Below are 13,746 nucleotides of genomic sequence, written 5' to 3'. Positions count from 1 at the left end.
GCATATCTGAAGATCCCATTCATTTTCAGTACAAAGCAACCAACCCGACTTCTACATCCCCACCAGTATGCATAGCACAATGCATTGCACGAACCCAAGTACACCTAGAAGTAAGCAACCTTTCTGTTGGGTAAATCAAACTTCCAGCTGCAAGACCCTCAATGCCCTTGGAGTACAGAAACAAAAGGAAAGGCCAACAGGAATTTACAGCGATGGTGACAGAACTTTCCATAGCTTTCAAAGTTTTACAAATAACAATTTCTGAGGCAAGTTGTGTATACCATATCCTTAGGCTAGAACATGGTATGGAAATTCAGAGATACTTTCAAAACATGCAGACAATCTTAGCAGCGTTCATCCTTGGTATGTGCCCATTTTAATTGTCTATACATGTCTTGCTAATTTCCTGAGGCACAGTTCAAAATAGGTCTCAACAAGCAAAACTCAGAAATATATCTTCATCCAGCAAGAATACTCCAGACAGCGTTCTATTGCGTGGACAGGCAGAGTCCCCCAAACCCTTGGCGGCTCAAGACAATGTGCTATGGGATTAAAATTGGCCACAACTTTATTATGTTTCAGATGTGGGTAGACCTTGGCTCAGGCATTGGGCATTTATCCCTCCCAGTCCCCCGCCGGGGATCTGGGGAATATCAGGGTTATCCAGTGTGTGGGGTGGATGGGTTGGCTCTGGAGAACATATGTTCAAGCAGAGAGAGCCCGCCCCTGTTATGCCGCCATCGCAGGGGAGAGCAATGACGACCTCTAGGCATACGGTCAAAGCTTCCCCTCAAAAACCCCTTTAACAGGGAACCCTGGTATCGCCGCCGCAAAGAGGAAGGGGGCGTGGGTCACCACTGCACACACCCCCATTCAGGGAAGATAGACTAAAAGATTCCGCCCAAGGCCTGATACCACAAAAGTTGTGACGTTTTGCTATGGGAAAGGCAAACCTGCCAATGCTTGACGTAGCAGCGCCCATGTAACTGTGGAGAAAAGGTTAACCTGCAAAAGAAGTCTTAACTGAGGGTGGGTAGGGTGGGAGAAGCTCTGGAGCCAACTGATGATTCCCAGGTAAAATCCTCCCTCTATTGTGTGGGCAGGTGGTCCCACCCCTTACCTGGCCTGATCACCTTGGCAATGCTTTCCCAGGCAGGATTGGATGACTGAGGTAGGCGGAGACCTCCAGGTATCCCACCTGGGGGGAGGCAAAGCCAAGCCTGTTGTAATGGTACCGCATAGGGTCCAGAAGCTGTGCGCGACCACGCAAAGGGCGCCCCCCATTTAATGTGGGGAGCGGTCATTGTTGTGTCCACAATCGCAAGATCTAGTTCCTCATGAATCAATGCCAGTTCTTCAGAGCTCATTAGCATATGTGATCAGGGGTTTTGGGGGGGTGGTAACCATTTGAATCAATTTTCACTTCCTGAACTTGGTTGCTATCTCATGACCACAGACTGTTTGAGATTTCAAAATCTTGAGTAGTATGGTGTAATCCACAAATGTAGCCATCATCACTGTACATCTGATTCCAGATCATTTATGAATAAATTTAAAAGCAGAAGTCCCAATATAAATGCCATCGCAACACATTCTGCTTGCACCTTCCTTCTGCTTCGTTTAATCAGTCACCAATGCATAAGGAAATCTTTTTGTCTTAACACATGACTGCTAAATTCATTCAGGAGCTTTAAGGGAAGGACTTTGCCCAAAGCTTTTGGAAAACAAAATAGATGATATCTACCAGATTAGCCCAGACTTCACGCTTGTTCGTATGCTTTCAAAGCACTCCAGAACACATGGCAAGACTTCCTTTTACATAAGCCATGTAGCAGGCTTTAAGCCTGCCTTTTTATTTCATAATAAGGCACTCAAGGAAGTAATCAATGAAGATTAAAAGCCATGCAATCGTTTTATTTTATTTTAAATGTAAGCAAACCAGGATTGCTGCCAATAATCAGGGACACCAAGAAAACAATCTAGGAGCTATTCAAGTCACAGACATGCCATGACAAACATATTTCTGCTTGCTGCCTAAACCTCACTCGGGGAGGAGCTAAGTTCACCCCTTGAGGCAGGAAATTCCAGAGTTTTGAAACTGCAGCAGGGAAGAACATCCCATGTTTCTGGCAACACCACCTCCAGAGATAAGGCACAGAACAGAGCCTCCCCAACAACGTGAGTGCGTGGGCAAGAGCACATGAGAAGTGTCCTTAGGAACCTACCTTAGATCTTCAGTTACCTTTGATCCACTTGACTCAGCATTGTCCACACTGAATGGCAAATAGCTCTCCAGGGTTTCATATAGGATTCTTTGGGGAGATGCCAGGAATTGAACCGGGAACCTTCTGCATTCAAAGCAGATGCTTTGCCACTGAACCACAGCTCTTCTCTAAGAGTCCCTTTCAAGTAACCTGGTCTAAAGCCCCTGAAAGCTCAGAATGAGCAGAAAAGCCAGTGGGGTTGATAAAATTCCATTCCTTCTCAATATGCGGAGGGGATGCCTTTGCCACACCCTCCTCCCCTGCAAGATGAGGAGAGGTGGACTCTCCCACAGGGGCCATGTGGGCAACCACATGGGATGATGTGCCCTATAGAAGTGGAGAGCAGGCTATTTCAGCCCACTCCATAGCTGACTCCATAGCTGACTAATATCGAAGGCAGAGTAGTGTGTGGGCCTGTCAGGCACATTGGGGCGAACGCTGGCTGAGAAGAAGAAGAAGAAGAAGAAGAAGAAGAAGAAGAAGAAGAAGAAGAAGAAGAAGAGGAGGAGGAGGAGGAGGAGGAGGAGGAGGAGGAGGAGGAGGAGGAGGAGGGAGTTTGGATTTGATATCCCGCTTTATCACAACCCGAAGGAGTCTCAAAGTGGCTAACATTCTCCTTTCCCTTCCTCCCCTTCCTCCCCCACAACAAACACTCTGTGAGGTGATTGGGCCTGAGAGACTTCAGAGAAGTGTGACTGGCCCAAGGTCACCCAGCAGCTGCATATGGAGGAGCGGAGACGTGAACACAGTTCACCAGATTATGAGTCCACCGCTCTTAACCACTACACCATACTAAGAGGGTCACAGTGTGCATGTCATGTTCATATACCTAAGAGACGCAGGTGACGCTGTAGTCCAAACCACTGAGCCTCTTGGACTTGCCGATCAGAAGGTGGGCAGTTTGAATCCGTGTGACGGGGTGAGCTCCCGTTGCTCTTTCCCAACTCCTGCCAACCTAGCAGTTTGAAAGCACGCCAGTGCAAGTAGATAAATAAGTACTGGTGTGGTGGGAAGGTAAATGAGGTTTCCGTGTGCTCTGGCTTTCATCATGGTGTTCTGTTACTCCAGAAGTGGTTTAGTCATGCTGCCCACATGACCCTGAAAGCTGTCTGTGGACAAGCGCCGGCTCCCTCGGCCTGAAGCGAGATGAGCGCCGCAACCCATAGTTGCCATTGACTGGACTTAACCATCCAGGGGTCATTTACCTTTTACCTTTACCTTACACAAGGAGTATACAGTGAGGGGGAGGAGTTCCCTCAGGCCTTGCTGGGTGATCACAGCATGCGCCTGGTAGCTGGTTCAGAAGATGGGGAAGCTGAAATGCCTCCAGCAACCCACCTCACTGCCTGAACCTCATTGGTTTTGGTTAATTTGGTTGAATCATTCTTAATATTCTCTAGTTGTTATATTTTAATAAATATAACCTGCTACCCATCTATCTTGTCTTGAGTCTTATTGGGTGTGTTGGCAAATATAGTATATGTGATTTTTTTTGTTTTAAAAGGCATCATGGGTCTTTTAAAGCCAAAAGGTAGAATAAATATACTCTAAATAAATAAATAGCCGTATATTTTTTTATAAAAAAAAAAAAAACCAGCAACAACAAGAAGTTAAAACTTTAACTGCCACATTTCGGACAAGTTTCTAAAGTATTTTCAAAGGCAAATCCACAGAATGTGTGTTAAGAGTTGCCCAGCCTTGATGCCAACAAGGCATTAATGATCATGGCTGTGGGACAACGGTCAGTTTTTGACAGGTCTAATTGATTGTTTAAAATTGATGTTACCTTATCTCTTTCCTGGAGGATTGCAAAGTAGCTAGACTTCTGCAACCAACTGCACTTTTTTTGTTGGCTATATCTCATTTCTGTTTGTAAACGAACACTTGGGTGAATGGCATCTTGTTAATGAGACAATTAGCTCTAAAACATCCTCTCTTCTTTTCTAATTAATATAGCTGATCAGGTGCCTTCTTCCTCAACAGTGCTTCAGATGTGGGTTTCGCAAAACCATCCACAATAGAGGCAGATATAAAAATTTCATAGGAATCAGTGTATTGTGCAAGTTAAATGAATTATTACATAATTACAACAAAATTATTTCACCTATAGAAATAATCACACAGTTGTACAAAAAAAAAGATGATGCCACTTTCTAGCTTTACATATTTGGTTGAGTTTTAAAAAGTCAAATCTAGGCTTCCACGCTAGAGAATGCAGCCTCTAAAAATAATGTGAAACATTTCATATCATAGAGATACAGTTAAAGTGCTCACGAGTCTGCAAATGTTTGGCCATTTTGAAACATCATGCAAATAATCTTTTCAGAAGTGTAAAAAATAATTACCATCTAATAACTTATCGTATCGTATCGTAACTTCACTTAAAGTCACTCATGTGATTTTTTTTTTCTGCATTAAAGACTATGGCATTACAATTTAATTAAAATGTGAATAAATCACAGAGAATTCACACTCTTGCTTTTGCATCTGCTCACTGGTAAGACAATCCACCCCAAAAATATGGTGCTCTCTTACTGTTTTTCTCCTTGGGAGATACCGTAATAATATGCATAGTATATGGAATTATCCTTTAAAAGGGGAACGAACAAGTATTGGACAAATGAAGCAGCTATTTAAGCTGTTCCAAGTGAGCCCTTATGTTTCAGGTTAAAACCTGACTACGTATAAAGTCTGCACATGGGAGGGGGAAACACAGTTTCCTTCACATTCGCTCCCCTCCTCTGTAAAACAATTTTTTGGCTCAAGCATTCACATTTTGCCATTTGTCCAAGGAACTCACTGAACCAAACCAGAAGCTTCCTAGGTCCATGGCTAATCGCATCCTGGTAGAGAAGGCTCTTCCCAAGTGATCAAAAGTAGACATTCTTAGGGACTGCAATTCTCAACAGCCGCTTTCTGGGGTTATTCATGCAGCAACCCTGGAACCATGCCTTGCACCCCTTGTTTGAACATGTTCAAGAGAACAGTGCAGATGTGGTCTTGTTACGACCCTTCTGGTATCCAAGAAGAGTTAAAAAGTACTGGCAGCAAATGAAACTCGGAGGAAGGTGGTCTTCGGCTGGCTGGCATTTGGTACCGTACATTTTTCCAAAACTTTGTTGATGCCCTTTGAGACTTCTCCGAAAGGCCTTCTTCCCACCTGAGCACTCCATGTTTTTGTTTAAGGTATTTTAATGATTCTGGCATGTTGTCATAGTCTTTGATTTTATCCAGCTCAATCAGTATCACTTTAACTCCATCCCGAATAAGAGCGCTGTACACTGCAATTTCATGCTCAGAGGTCAGTCTCTGCGTGCTGAAGCAGGATGAATCCGGTACCAACACGATGATCACTCTTCTGCATTGCTTCAGAGTTTCGTCAGCAACGTTGACCACCGCTGCATGTAAAGGAAGCATCAATATAGGTTAACTAAGGAAACATATGTACAACTAAATTTGTTTATAAATTAAACATTAAGACTGTTTAGTTTTTATGAAGAAACATCTAATTCAGGAAAAGACATCTGAAGGCAGCCCTGTTTAGGGAAGCTTTTAATGTTTGACGGACTACTGTATTTTAATATTTTGTTGGAAGCCACCCAGAGCGGCTGGGGAAACCCAGCCAGATGGGCAGGGTATAAATTATTATTATTATTATTATTATTATTATTATTATTATTATTATTATACCTCAGGTTACAGGCGCTTCGGGTTACAGACTCTGCTAACTTTGCCTCAGGATGAGAACAGAAATCGTGCGGCAGCAGCGGGAAGCCCCATTAGCTAAAGTGGTACCTCAGGTTAAGAACAGTTTCAGGTTAAGAACGGACCTCCAGAACAAATTAAGTTCTTAACCCGAGGTACCACTGTATTATTATAGCAGTCAATTATGCAAACCCAGCCTTAGTCCTCATTTTCTTTGTCCCCGATCCTTAGAACAGGCAATGCTGACCGTTCTTACCTGACAGGTAACCCTCAGAAGAAGCTATGCATTTCCCACTCAGACTGACACAGGAGAGGGACAGCAGAAGACGGAATGATGTATGAAATGCATAGGTGAGAAAATAACCAGATGGTGTTACAAGCAGAGTGGACAACATTGTTGAAGGTTAAGACAAAGTGGTATTCAGGCAGGGGAATTCCACAGCCAAGAGGTCAGGGACAGAACCCTTTTTTCAAAAGTGAAGGCAAAAGGGAGTCCTCAAGGCAGTACATGAAAGTGTCTGTCCAAAGGTAGAGGTCAGAGAGACACAAGAGAAGACAGAGGGATTACCACTGAAATATCCAAGAAGCGAGATGAAATGTCAAGAAAAAGGAAGAAAGTGGGTCAAGGAAAAGGCCTGAAACAATTATTGAGAAGGGATTGGGGTGGGCATTATGATGATCTAGAACCACAAATGTGGAGGAAAACCACATACACATTTAAATCAACACACGAGACTGCTGTATACAGAGTCAAGCCGTTAGTCCAATTAGCTCAGTCTTGTCTATATTGGCAGCAGCTCTCCAGGTTTTTAGCAATCTTAGCCTACATGGAACTGCCAGAGATGGAAAGTGGGACCTTCTGCTTGCAAAGTATGGGCTCTAACCCACACATGGTTGAGCATTGCCCCCAGCTTTTAAAGTGAAGTAAATAAAGTGGCATGAGATGGGTACCTAAGTGGTCTCCCATCCAGGCACTGACCAGAACGAAGCCTGCTTAGCTTCAGCAAGGTGGCTGAATAATGCATGCCCTCAGACCTTGCTTTAGAACCATAGCTTGTACGTATCTGATCTTTTTAAATTGAGATGCCAAGGACCTTCTGCAAGCAGTTGAGATACAATCATAATTTCAAGTAGTTTACCACAGAGTTTGTCTCCGAACAATGCTCTATCAAACGTAAACACACTTCTTTAATATACATACCTTGGCCTGGCAGATCATCCCTTCCACATATAAAGAGCTTATAGCCACATTGCTTTTCTAAGACTTCAGGCAATGCTTTCAGGACAAAGATATCAGATGAATATGCACAGTTTGTTGAATTTTTGGGATACAACACATACGCATCGTAGAGCTTCTCATCTGAAACTAGAGAAAGAAAAATGTAGTTTAAAAACATTGTGCTTTCTAAGTTTTCCTAAAGGAAACAATATCTCATTCTTTCCTGATGCTGGAGACTTAGTGTGTGAACCACCACTATGTGTTTGACTACATACATACATACATACATACATACATACATACATAAGTTGTACCCTGCCCATTGGACTGGGTTGCCCCAGCTACTCTGGGTGGCTTCCAACAAGACTGAGAAATTTTCACATATCTTTTTTTATACTATTAGCTCTTAAAAGAACCAAGAGACAAATAATACCAATGAAATCAAAATTACTCAGTATCCCAAAAGATTTAAGATCAAAGGTCCAGAGTCAGGGTACTTTTAAAAAAAGAAGAAAAAGAAGTATCTGCTTCTTATTAAACATATGCATGGTCTTCTAGATGTTGCTGAACAGCAAGCATAGCCAATGGTCAGTCCTGGGAGCTGCATTCCAACAAGGTCTGGATGACCACAGCTGTATGATAAGGGTTGCTTACTATCACAGCCCCTCAGCTGAAACTAGGCACAGCATTCCAATCCCTCCTTTTTATAAAAAGCATAGACAGAAGTGGCGAGTGAAACATAATCCCTCATGGAAGCCTTCAAGCATTGACTCCTTGTTACAGTGGTGCCTTGGTTCTCAAACGCCTTGGTACTCAAAAAACTTGGAACCCAAACACTGCAAACCCAGAAATAAGTGTTCCGGTTTGTGAACTATTTTTGGAAGCCAAACGTGCTCCATTTTGAGTGTTACACTTCCAATTTGAGTGCCACACTTCCATTTTGAGTGTTATGCTGAGGTCTGTCTGTTTTTGCTATTTATTTTGCGTTTTTGTTTTTTGCGGCTTTTTTGTTCTTGTTTTTGTGATTGTGTGGAACCCAGTTTAGATTGATTGATTGATTGTGTGACTCCAGTACATGGTTTATTGCTTTCATTTTATGGATCAATGGTCTCATTAGATAGTAGAATTCATGTTAAATTGCTGTTTTAGGGGTTGTTTTTTAAAAGTCTGGAACGAATTAATCCATTTGGCATTACTTTTTATGGGAAAGCACACCTTGGTTTTGGAACGCTTTGGTTTTGGAACGGACTTCCAGAACAGATTAAGTTTGAGAACCAACGTACACTGTACAGTGGTACCTCGAGTTAAGAACTTAATTCATTCTGGAGGCCCATTCTTAACCTGAAACTGTTCTTAACCTGAAGCACCACTTTAGCTAATGGAGCCTCCTGCTGCCACTGCACAATTTCTGTTCTCATCCTGAAGCAAAGTTCTTAACCCTAGGTACTATTTCTGTTAGCGGAGTCTGTAACCTGAAGCATCTGTAACCCAAGGTACCACTGTACAGCAAAATTTAGAAATGATGGGGAGGAGAAACCCTTTTGTTTCTCATTGACCACTAGATGGCATCAAGCTATTGAAAATACAGGAGCGGACTTACCTCCCTTACCGAGAAGAACCTGGCAGGACTCCCGATACCAAAGCACAATGTCAACTTTGAAAAACTTGTAGATGAGCAGAGCTGCCAGTATAACAAGGAGCGGGGAAACAAGACCTCCAATCAAATAACCCTGAAAGTTTCGAGCTGTATTGGCAAAGGTAAAACAAGAAGTTAAAAGAAAGTGAGGCAAATAAATAATGGTGCACAGTGTCATGGCGACAGGTTGCATAAGAGGTTTGTGCCCACATAAGAAGAGGACTCTGGATCAGGCCAATGGCCCACCCAGTCCACCATCCTCTTCTCACAGTGGCCGACCAGATGCCAGTGGGAAAACTTGCAAGCAGGAGTCAAGCCCAAGAGCAAATCTTCCCTTCTGTGGTTTGCAGCAACTGGTATTCAGAAGCACTAGTAACCCCTGATGGTCCCCTTCTCCAAGAATTTGTCTAATCCTCCTTTAAAGCCCTCCTGCTTGGTGGTCATCACTGCCTCCTGCAGGAGCAGTTTCCATAATTTAACTATGTGTGAATAGTTGTCTTTTTTCTGTCTTGAATCTTCTAATGTTCAGCTTCATTGGATGTCTCCAGCCTCTCGCCTTATGAGAAAACGTATCCAATTTCTCCACATAATTTTCACCTAAACTTAAAAGTCCCAGCTGCTGCAATGTTCCATCATAGGGGAATTGATTATTTTGCTTGTCCTTTTCTGAACCTTTTCCAACTCTACAATATCAATTTTGAGCTGAGGAGACCAGGACTGTAACAGTGGCGTACGGACAGTGGGCTAGAGGGACAAGGCTAGTCCCCGAAATGATCCTGGTAAATTAGAGTAAAGATAAAGAGACCCCTGACCATCAGGTCCAGTCGCGAGCGACTCTGGGGTTGCGGCACTCATCTCGCTTTATTGGCCGAGGGAGCCGGCGTACAGCTTCCGGGTCATGTGGCCAGCATGACTAAGCCGCTTATGGCGAACCAGAGCAGCGCACGGAAACGCCGTTTACCTTCCCACCAGAGCGGTACCTATTTATCTACTTGCACTTTGAGGTGCTTTCGAACTGTTAGGTTGGCAGGAGCAGGGACCGAGCAACGGGAGCTTACCCTGTCATGGGGATTCGAACCGCCGACCTTCTGATCAGCAAGTCCTAGGCTCTCTGGTTTAACCCACAGCACCACCCGCATCCCTAAATTAGAGTATTAAAGTATTAAAGCCTGGCGCCTCCTTCCCAAAGCCCAGGAAGTTTGTGCCCAGCTTGGAGGGGCTGGCATGATAATCCCACAGGGTCCAGGAGCCTTCCTGCCAACTTCCCAAAGCCCACCCGGCTGCTTTCAGCATTTGATTTTCACCACCCCGGAATAATTCCTGTGGACACCTATGACTACAATTCTTTCCCGTATTATCGCCTGCCCAAATAGAAGCATTTCTTTAAAAAAAATTCTAAAACAAACGTTATTGGGTTTCTGATGCCTGCTTTGCCCCTTCACTTGTTGCACTAGCTGTGTGTACAACAGAAAACCACACAACATGTGGCTTCACAACACCATCTTATACGTAACAAACTTACCTGGAGGTTTTAGCATGATGTATACAACTCTTGGAGCAGTTCTAATAGACCACACAGTGCAGAAGAATTTTTGGTAGTGTTTAGGTTTCACTACAGAAATATTAAACTTTTCTCTCACTAGCTGAAGTTCTCCATTAGGTGACTTAACCCTGATGGCATTAAAAAAAGCAGAAAAAAATAAGAAACATGAAAGTTTAACAGGGCTTATTTGTATGATGTTGTGTCACACTCTTCTTGAACAAAGGTACAAGGATTAAAGATAGAGAAACTGTGCTTAAATGCTGAGGGGAATTATTAAATTTCCTGGTTTCAGCAAAAAGCCACGTTCCTTCAGTTCCACTATGAATCATCCCAGTATCCAAATTACGCAGAAGACGGCCTTCTTAGTGACTGCTCCCAGACTTTGCAACTCCCTCCCTAGAGAAGTTAGACTGGTTCCCTTCTTGTTATCTTTCTGCCAGCAGGTGAATACTTCCTTGTTCCAACAAGGGAATTGGGAATTGACTGCTTTTAATGAAAGAGCTGTGGTGCCATGCTGTTTTTTTTTATTGTAATTAGCTGTTTGATTTTAACAGGATATATATTCTAACAATGCTTAATTGTTTTTAATGGTTCTTTTTTAAATATGTTTTTAGCTGCTCTTATTTTTACCTGTATGCCACCTGTATTTCCCTCTCAGGGGAAAACAGGCATAGTATAAATAAAAGTATAATAATAATTATAAAATTAATTCTTGATAATTGGTCGGGCGACGCTGTCCACAGCACTTGGAAGGCACCACATTAGATATCATGCCACCTTACAATGATTTCAATGACTAGTCCCATCAAGTAACCCCCAACTTGTCTTAATTCCAAAGACCAAAGGAAATTGAGTTAATATTTACAGAGACCGTGTGAGTGTTGCTTTTAAATCCCGAGTAGAGTTATCCTCAAGGTTCCAGGATACATATGGTTCGTCCCAAATACCCGACGAGGCATTACAGGTCACAGCAATACTGGACCCTAAAAACATGAAAGAATAATTGCAAATAACAGAAACTGTTAGGGTGTAGTTTAGGACCATGAAAAATAGTTTCATATTAAGTGCAGTAGTTGCTTACCAAGTTCTACTTCAACTGAATTATTGTTTGGATAAATGATGTCCAGCGGTATTCTCTTCGGAGGTGCTAACAATGGAAAGAAGTGTTAACAGAAACAACAAATCATCGTTGCACAATCTATTACTCATTGCTCTGCTAGGAAGTTCTTGATATTATTTTCTAGTTACTGCGGACTGTCGTCCACTAGCAACCATTTAATTCACTACTCATTGGAAAAAGCCGCTTCATAATGCATATCCAGATACAAGTAAAACATTTATTGGCAGCCTAGAAACAAAGGTTTATACCTAGTGGTTGCACCAACAGATGGCAGTTTGTGCAACCAATCTTCCCCTTCACCTCCTGAAAAACCTTCCCAGACAACCCTCTGAAGAGGATTTTGAAGAAACTGCAGGGGGTGGGAGACTGATTGGTGCAAGCTGCCTTCACTTGTGCAACTGTTGGCTACAGTCCAAAATATATGCATCTTGACTGGACATTACATGCAAGTACATCACAAATGCTATTAATACTTCTGAACAAAACCAGACTATCTTGATGCAAACGTTCTGCACATTTATGTCACAATACTTTTGGTTAAGATTCAAGACTCCTCTCTAGAAAAGACGGACTTTTTGAAACCTAACAAAGATACGCTTAACTGAACATTAACTCCAAAAGCAGCCAGAGTCAAATACTACTTTAAGTATTCAACAGATCCAGAAGCAGCATGGGAGTAAAAGGACAAAGGAATACAACAACAAAAATATGATCTTGCCCAGTGCTGTTCAGGAACAAAACACATTTGTTTTAACAATGCATTTATGATGCATTTGTGGCATTATTAGATAACCTTCATTCTGTAGCTTACCAATAGTATTTTCAGGAAAATTCGGAGATGTGGCAGCCCTAACCAATAAAGTATCAAGAACCAAATATATATATTAACTGCTTTATATCCCATCTTTCAGGATATAAACTCTTCCAAAGCATTTTACAAATAAAGCTAAACTACATTTTAAAAGCCCCACAAATATCTGAATGTAAGATGTCGTCAGGGTTCTTGACACAGGGCAGGTGGCAAGAAGGAATAGTTTTCTTATTTGCTGATACGTGGACTTGTACAATGGCAGCTAGCTCCCATTGGGACTGGGGGAGCAGAAGGGACGGAGGCCAACAGTAGGTAAAACCACAAGCCAATGCCAACAAATTCTGTTTGTCCCCATCCTCCCCTGCTAAGAAATGTCAACCCTGAGATTAAGGAGGAGGAAGCAGAGGGTGTGGTCTGGATGCAAGGAAGAAGGAAGGCAGATGGTCTTAAGGGAATGAAGGCTGAATTAGTGGCACAGTGTCCCATTTGCTCTAATGGACTAGCTGCAACGGAACTGGTAGGGGTGGGGAGGGAAAGTCTAGCCAGAGCAGGCTGGGAGGTGGTCTTTCCCTGCTTCCCTCTTACACAAACTTACCAAAAAGCGTTAGATTAATAGCACGAGATACATTCAATTGTCTTCCCAGATAGGTGTATGTCAGCTGGCATATATACACTCCCTTGTCTTTCTCCATTGCATTTTTAATTGCAAGGAAATCCTCAAAATGGCTAAATCTCCCATCTTCGGGTAATCCAGGAGTGCATGCCTGAAATATAAAAAGAGGCAGAAAAAAATATTATTAAAAGCTGAAGGCAACAAACTTAGTTCATTTACAGGACCCAGACACAGACTGGCACAATAAAAAGCAGAGAAATGTAATCCACAGAATGCAGACTCACAAAGCTAAGGACAACTGTTGGGAGGGAACGGAGAGTTGCAAATAAGGATATATCTCCATGCACAAAAGGTATTATTAAAGGTAAAGGTAAAGGTACCCCTGCCTGTCCGGGCCAGTCGTGTCCGACTCTGGGGTTGTGCGCCCATCTCACTTAAGAGGCCGGGAGCCAGCGCTGTCCGGAGACACTTCCGGGTCACGTGGCCAGCGTGATGAAGCTGCTCTGGCAAGTCTGCACCAGCGCAGCGCATGGAAACGCTTTTACCTTCCCGCTATAAAGCGGTACCTATTTATCTACTTGCACTTAGGGGTGCTTTCGAACTGCTAGGTGGGCAGGAGCTGGGACCGAATGACGGGAGCTCACCCCGCCGCGGGGATTCGAACCGCCGACCATGCGATCGGCAAGTCCTAGGCACTGAGGTTTTACCCACAGCGCCACCCGCGTCCCTCAAAAAAAAAAGAAGGTATTATTAGCAAGGTATTATTATTATTCATAGGGGGGAGATTGGTTCAGAACCTTCCCAGGCTTCAGGTGCCCAGGGGTTCAAATAACCA

At 43.1% G+C, this 13,746-nt stretch overlaps 1 protein-coding gene across 1 annotated transcript in view; it reads right to left on the bottom strand.

The window, feature by feature from the left end:
* Nucleotides 1–13,746, bottom strand: part of LOC309531580 (uncharacterized protein) — a 60,240-nt gene that overhangs the window by 24,188 nt on the left and 22,306 nt on the right. Inside the window, exons 5-11 of the mRNA XM_082221171.1 lie at nt 12,894–13,062; nt 11,449–11,514; nt 11,233–11,350; nt 10,347–10,495; nt 8,789–8,932; nt 7,171–7,335; nt 5,271–5,662 (exon numbers count right to left, since the gene is read on the bottom strand). Coding sequence (XP_082077297.1) covers nt 5,271–5,662; nt 7,171–7,335; nt 8,789–8,932; nt 10,347–10,495; nt 11,233–11,350; nt 11,449–11,514; nt 12,894–13,062 — 1,203 coding nt within the window. The remainder of the gene's footprint in view (nt 1–5,270; nt 5,663–7,170; nt 7,336–8,788; nt 8,933–10,346; nt 10,496–11,232; nt 11,351–11,448; nt 11,515–12,893; nt 13,063–13,746) is intronic.

This window comes from Podarcis vaucheri, assembly GCF_965113315.1.
Source record: "Podarcis vaucheri genome assembly, chromosome: 4".
NCBI lineage: Eukaryota > Metazoa > Chordata > Lepidosauria > Squamata > Lacertidae > Podarcis > Podarcis vaucheri.
Note: the sequence above shows the minus strand (reverse complement) of the source record. Positions and strands in the feature narration are given on the sequence as shown.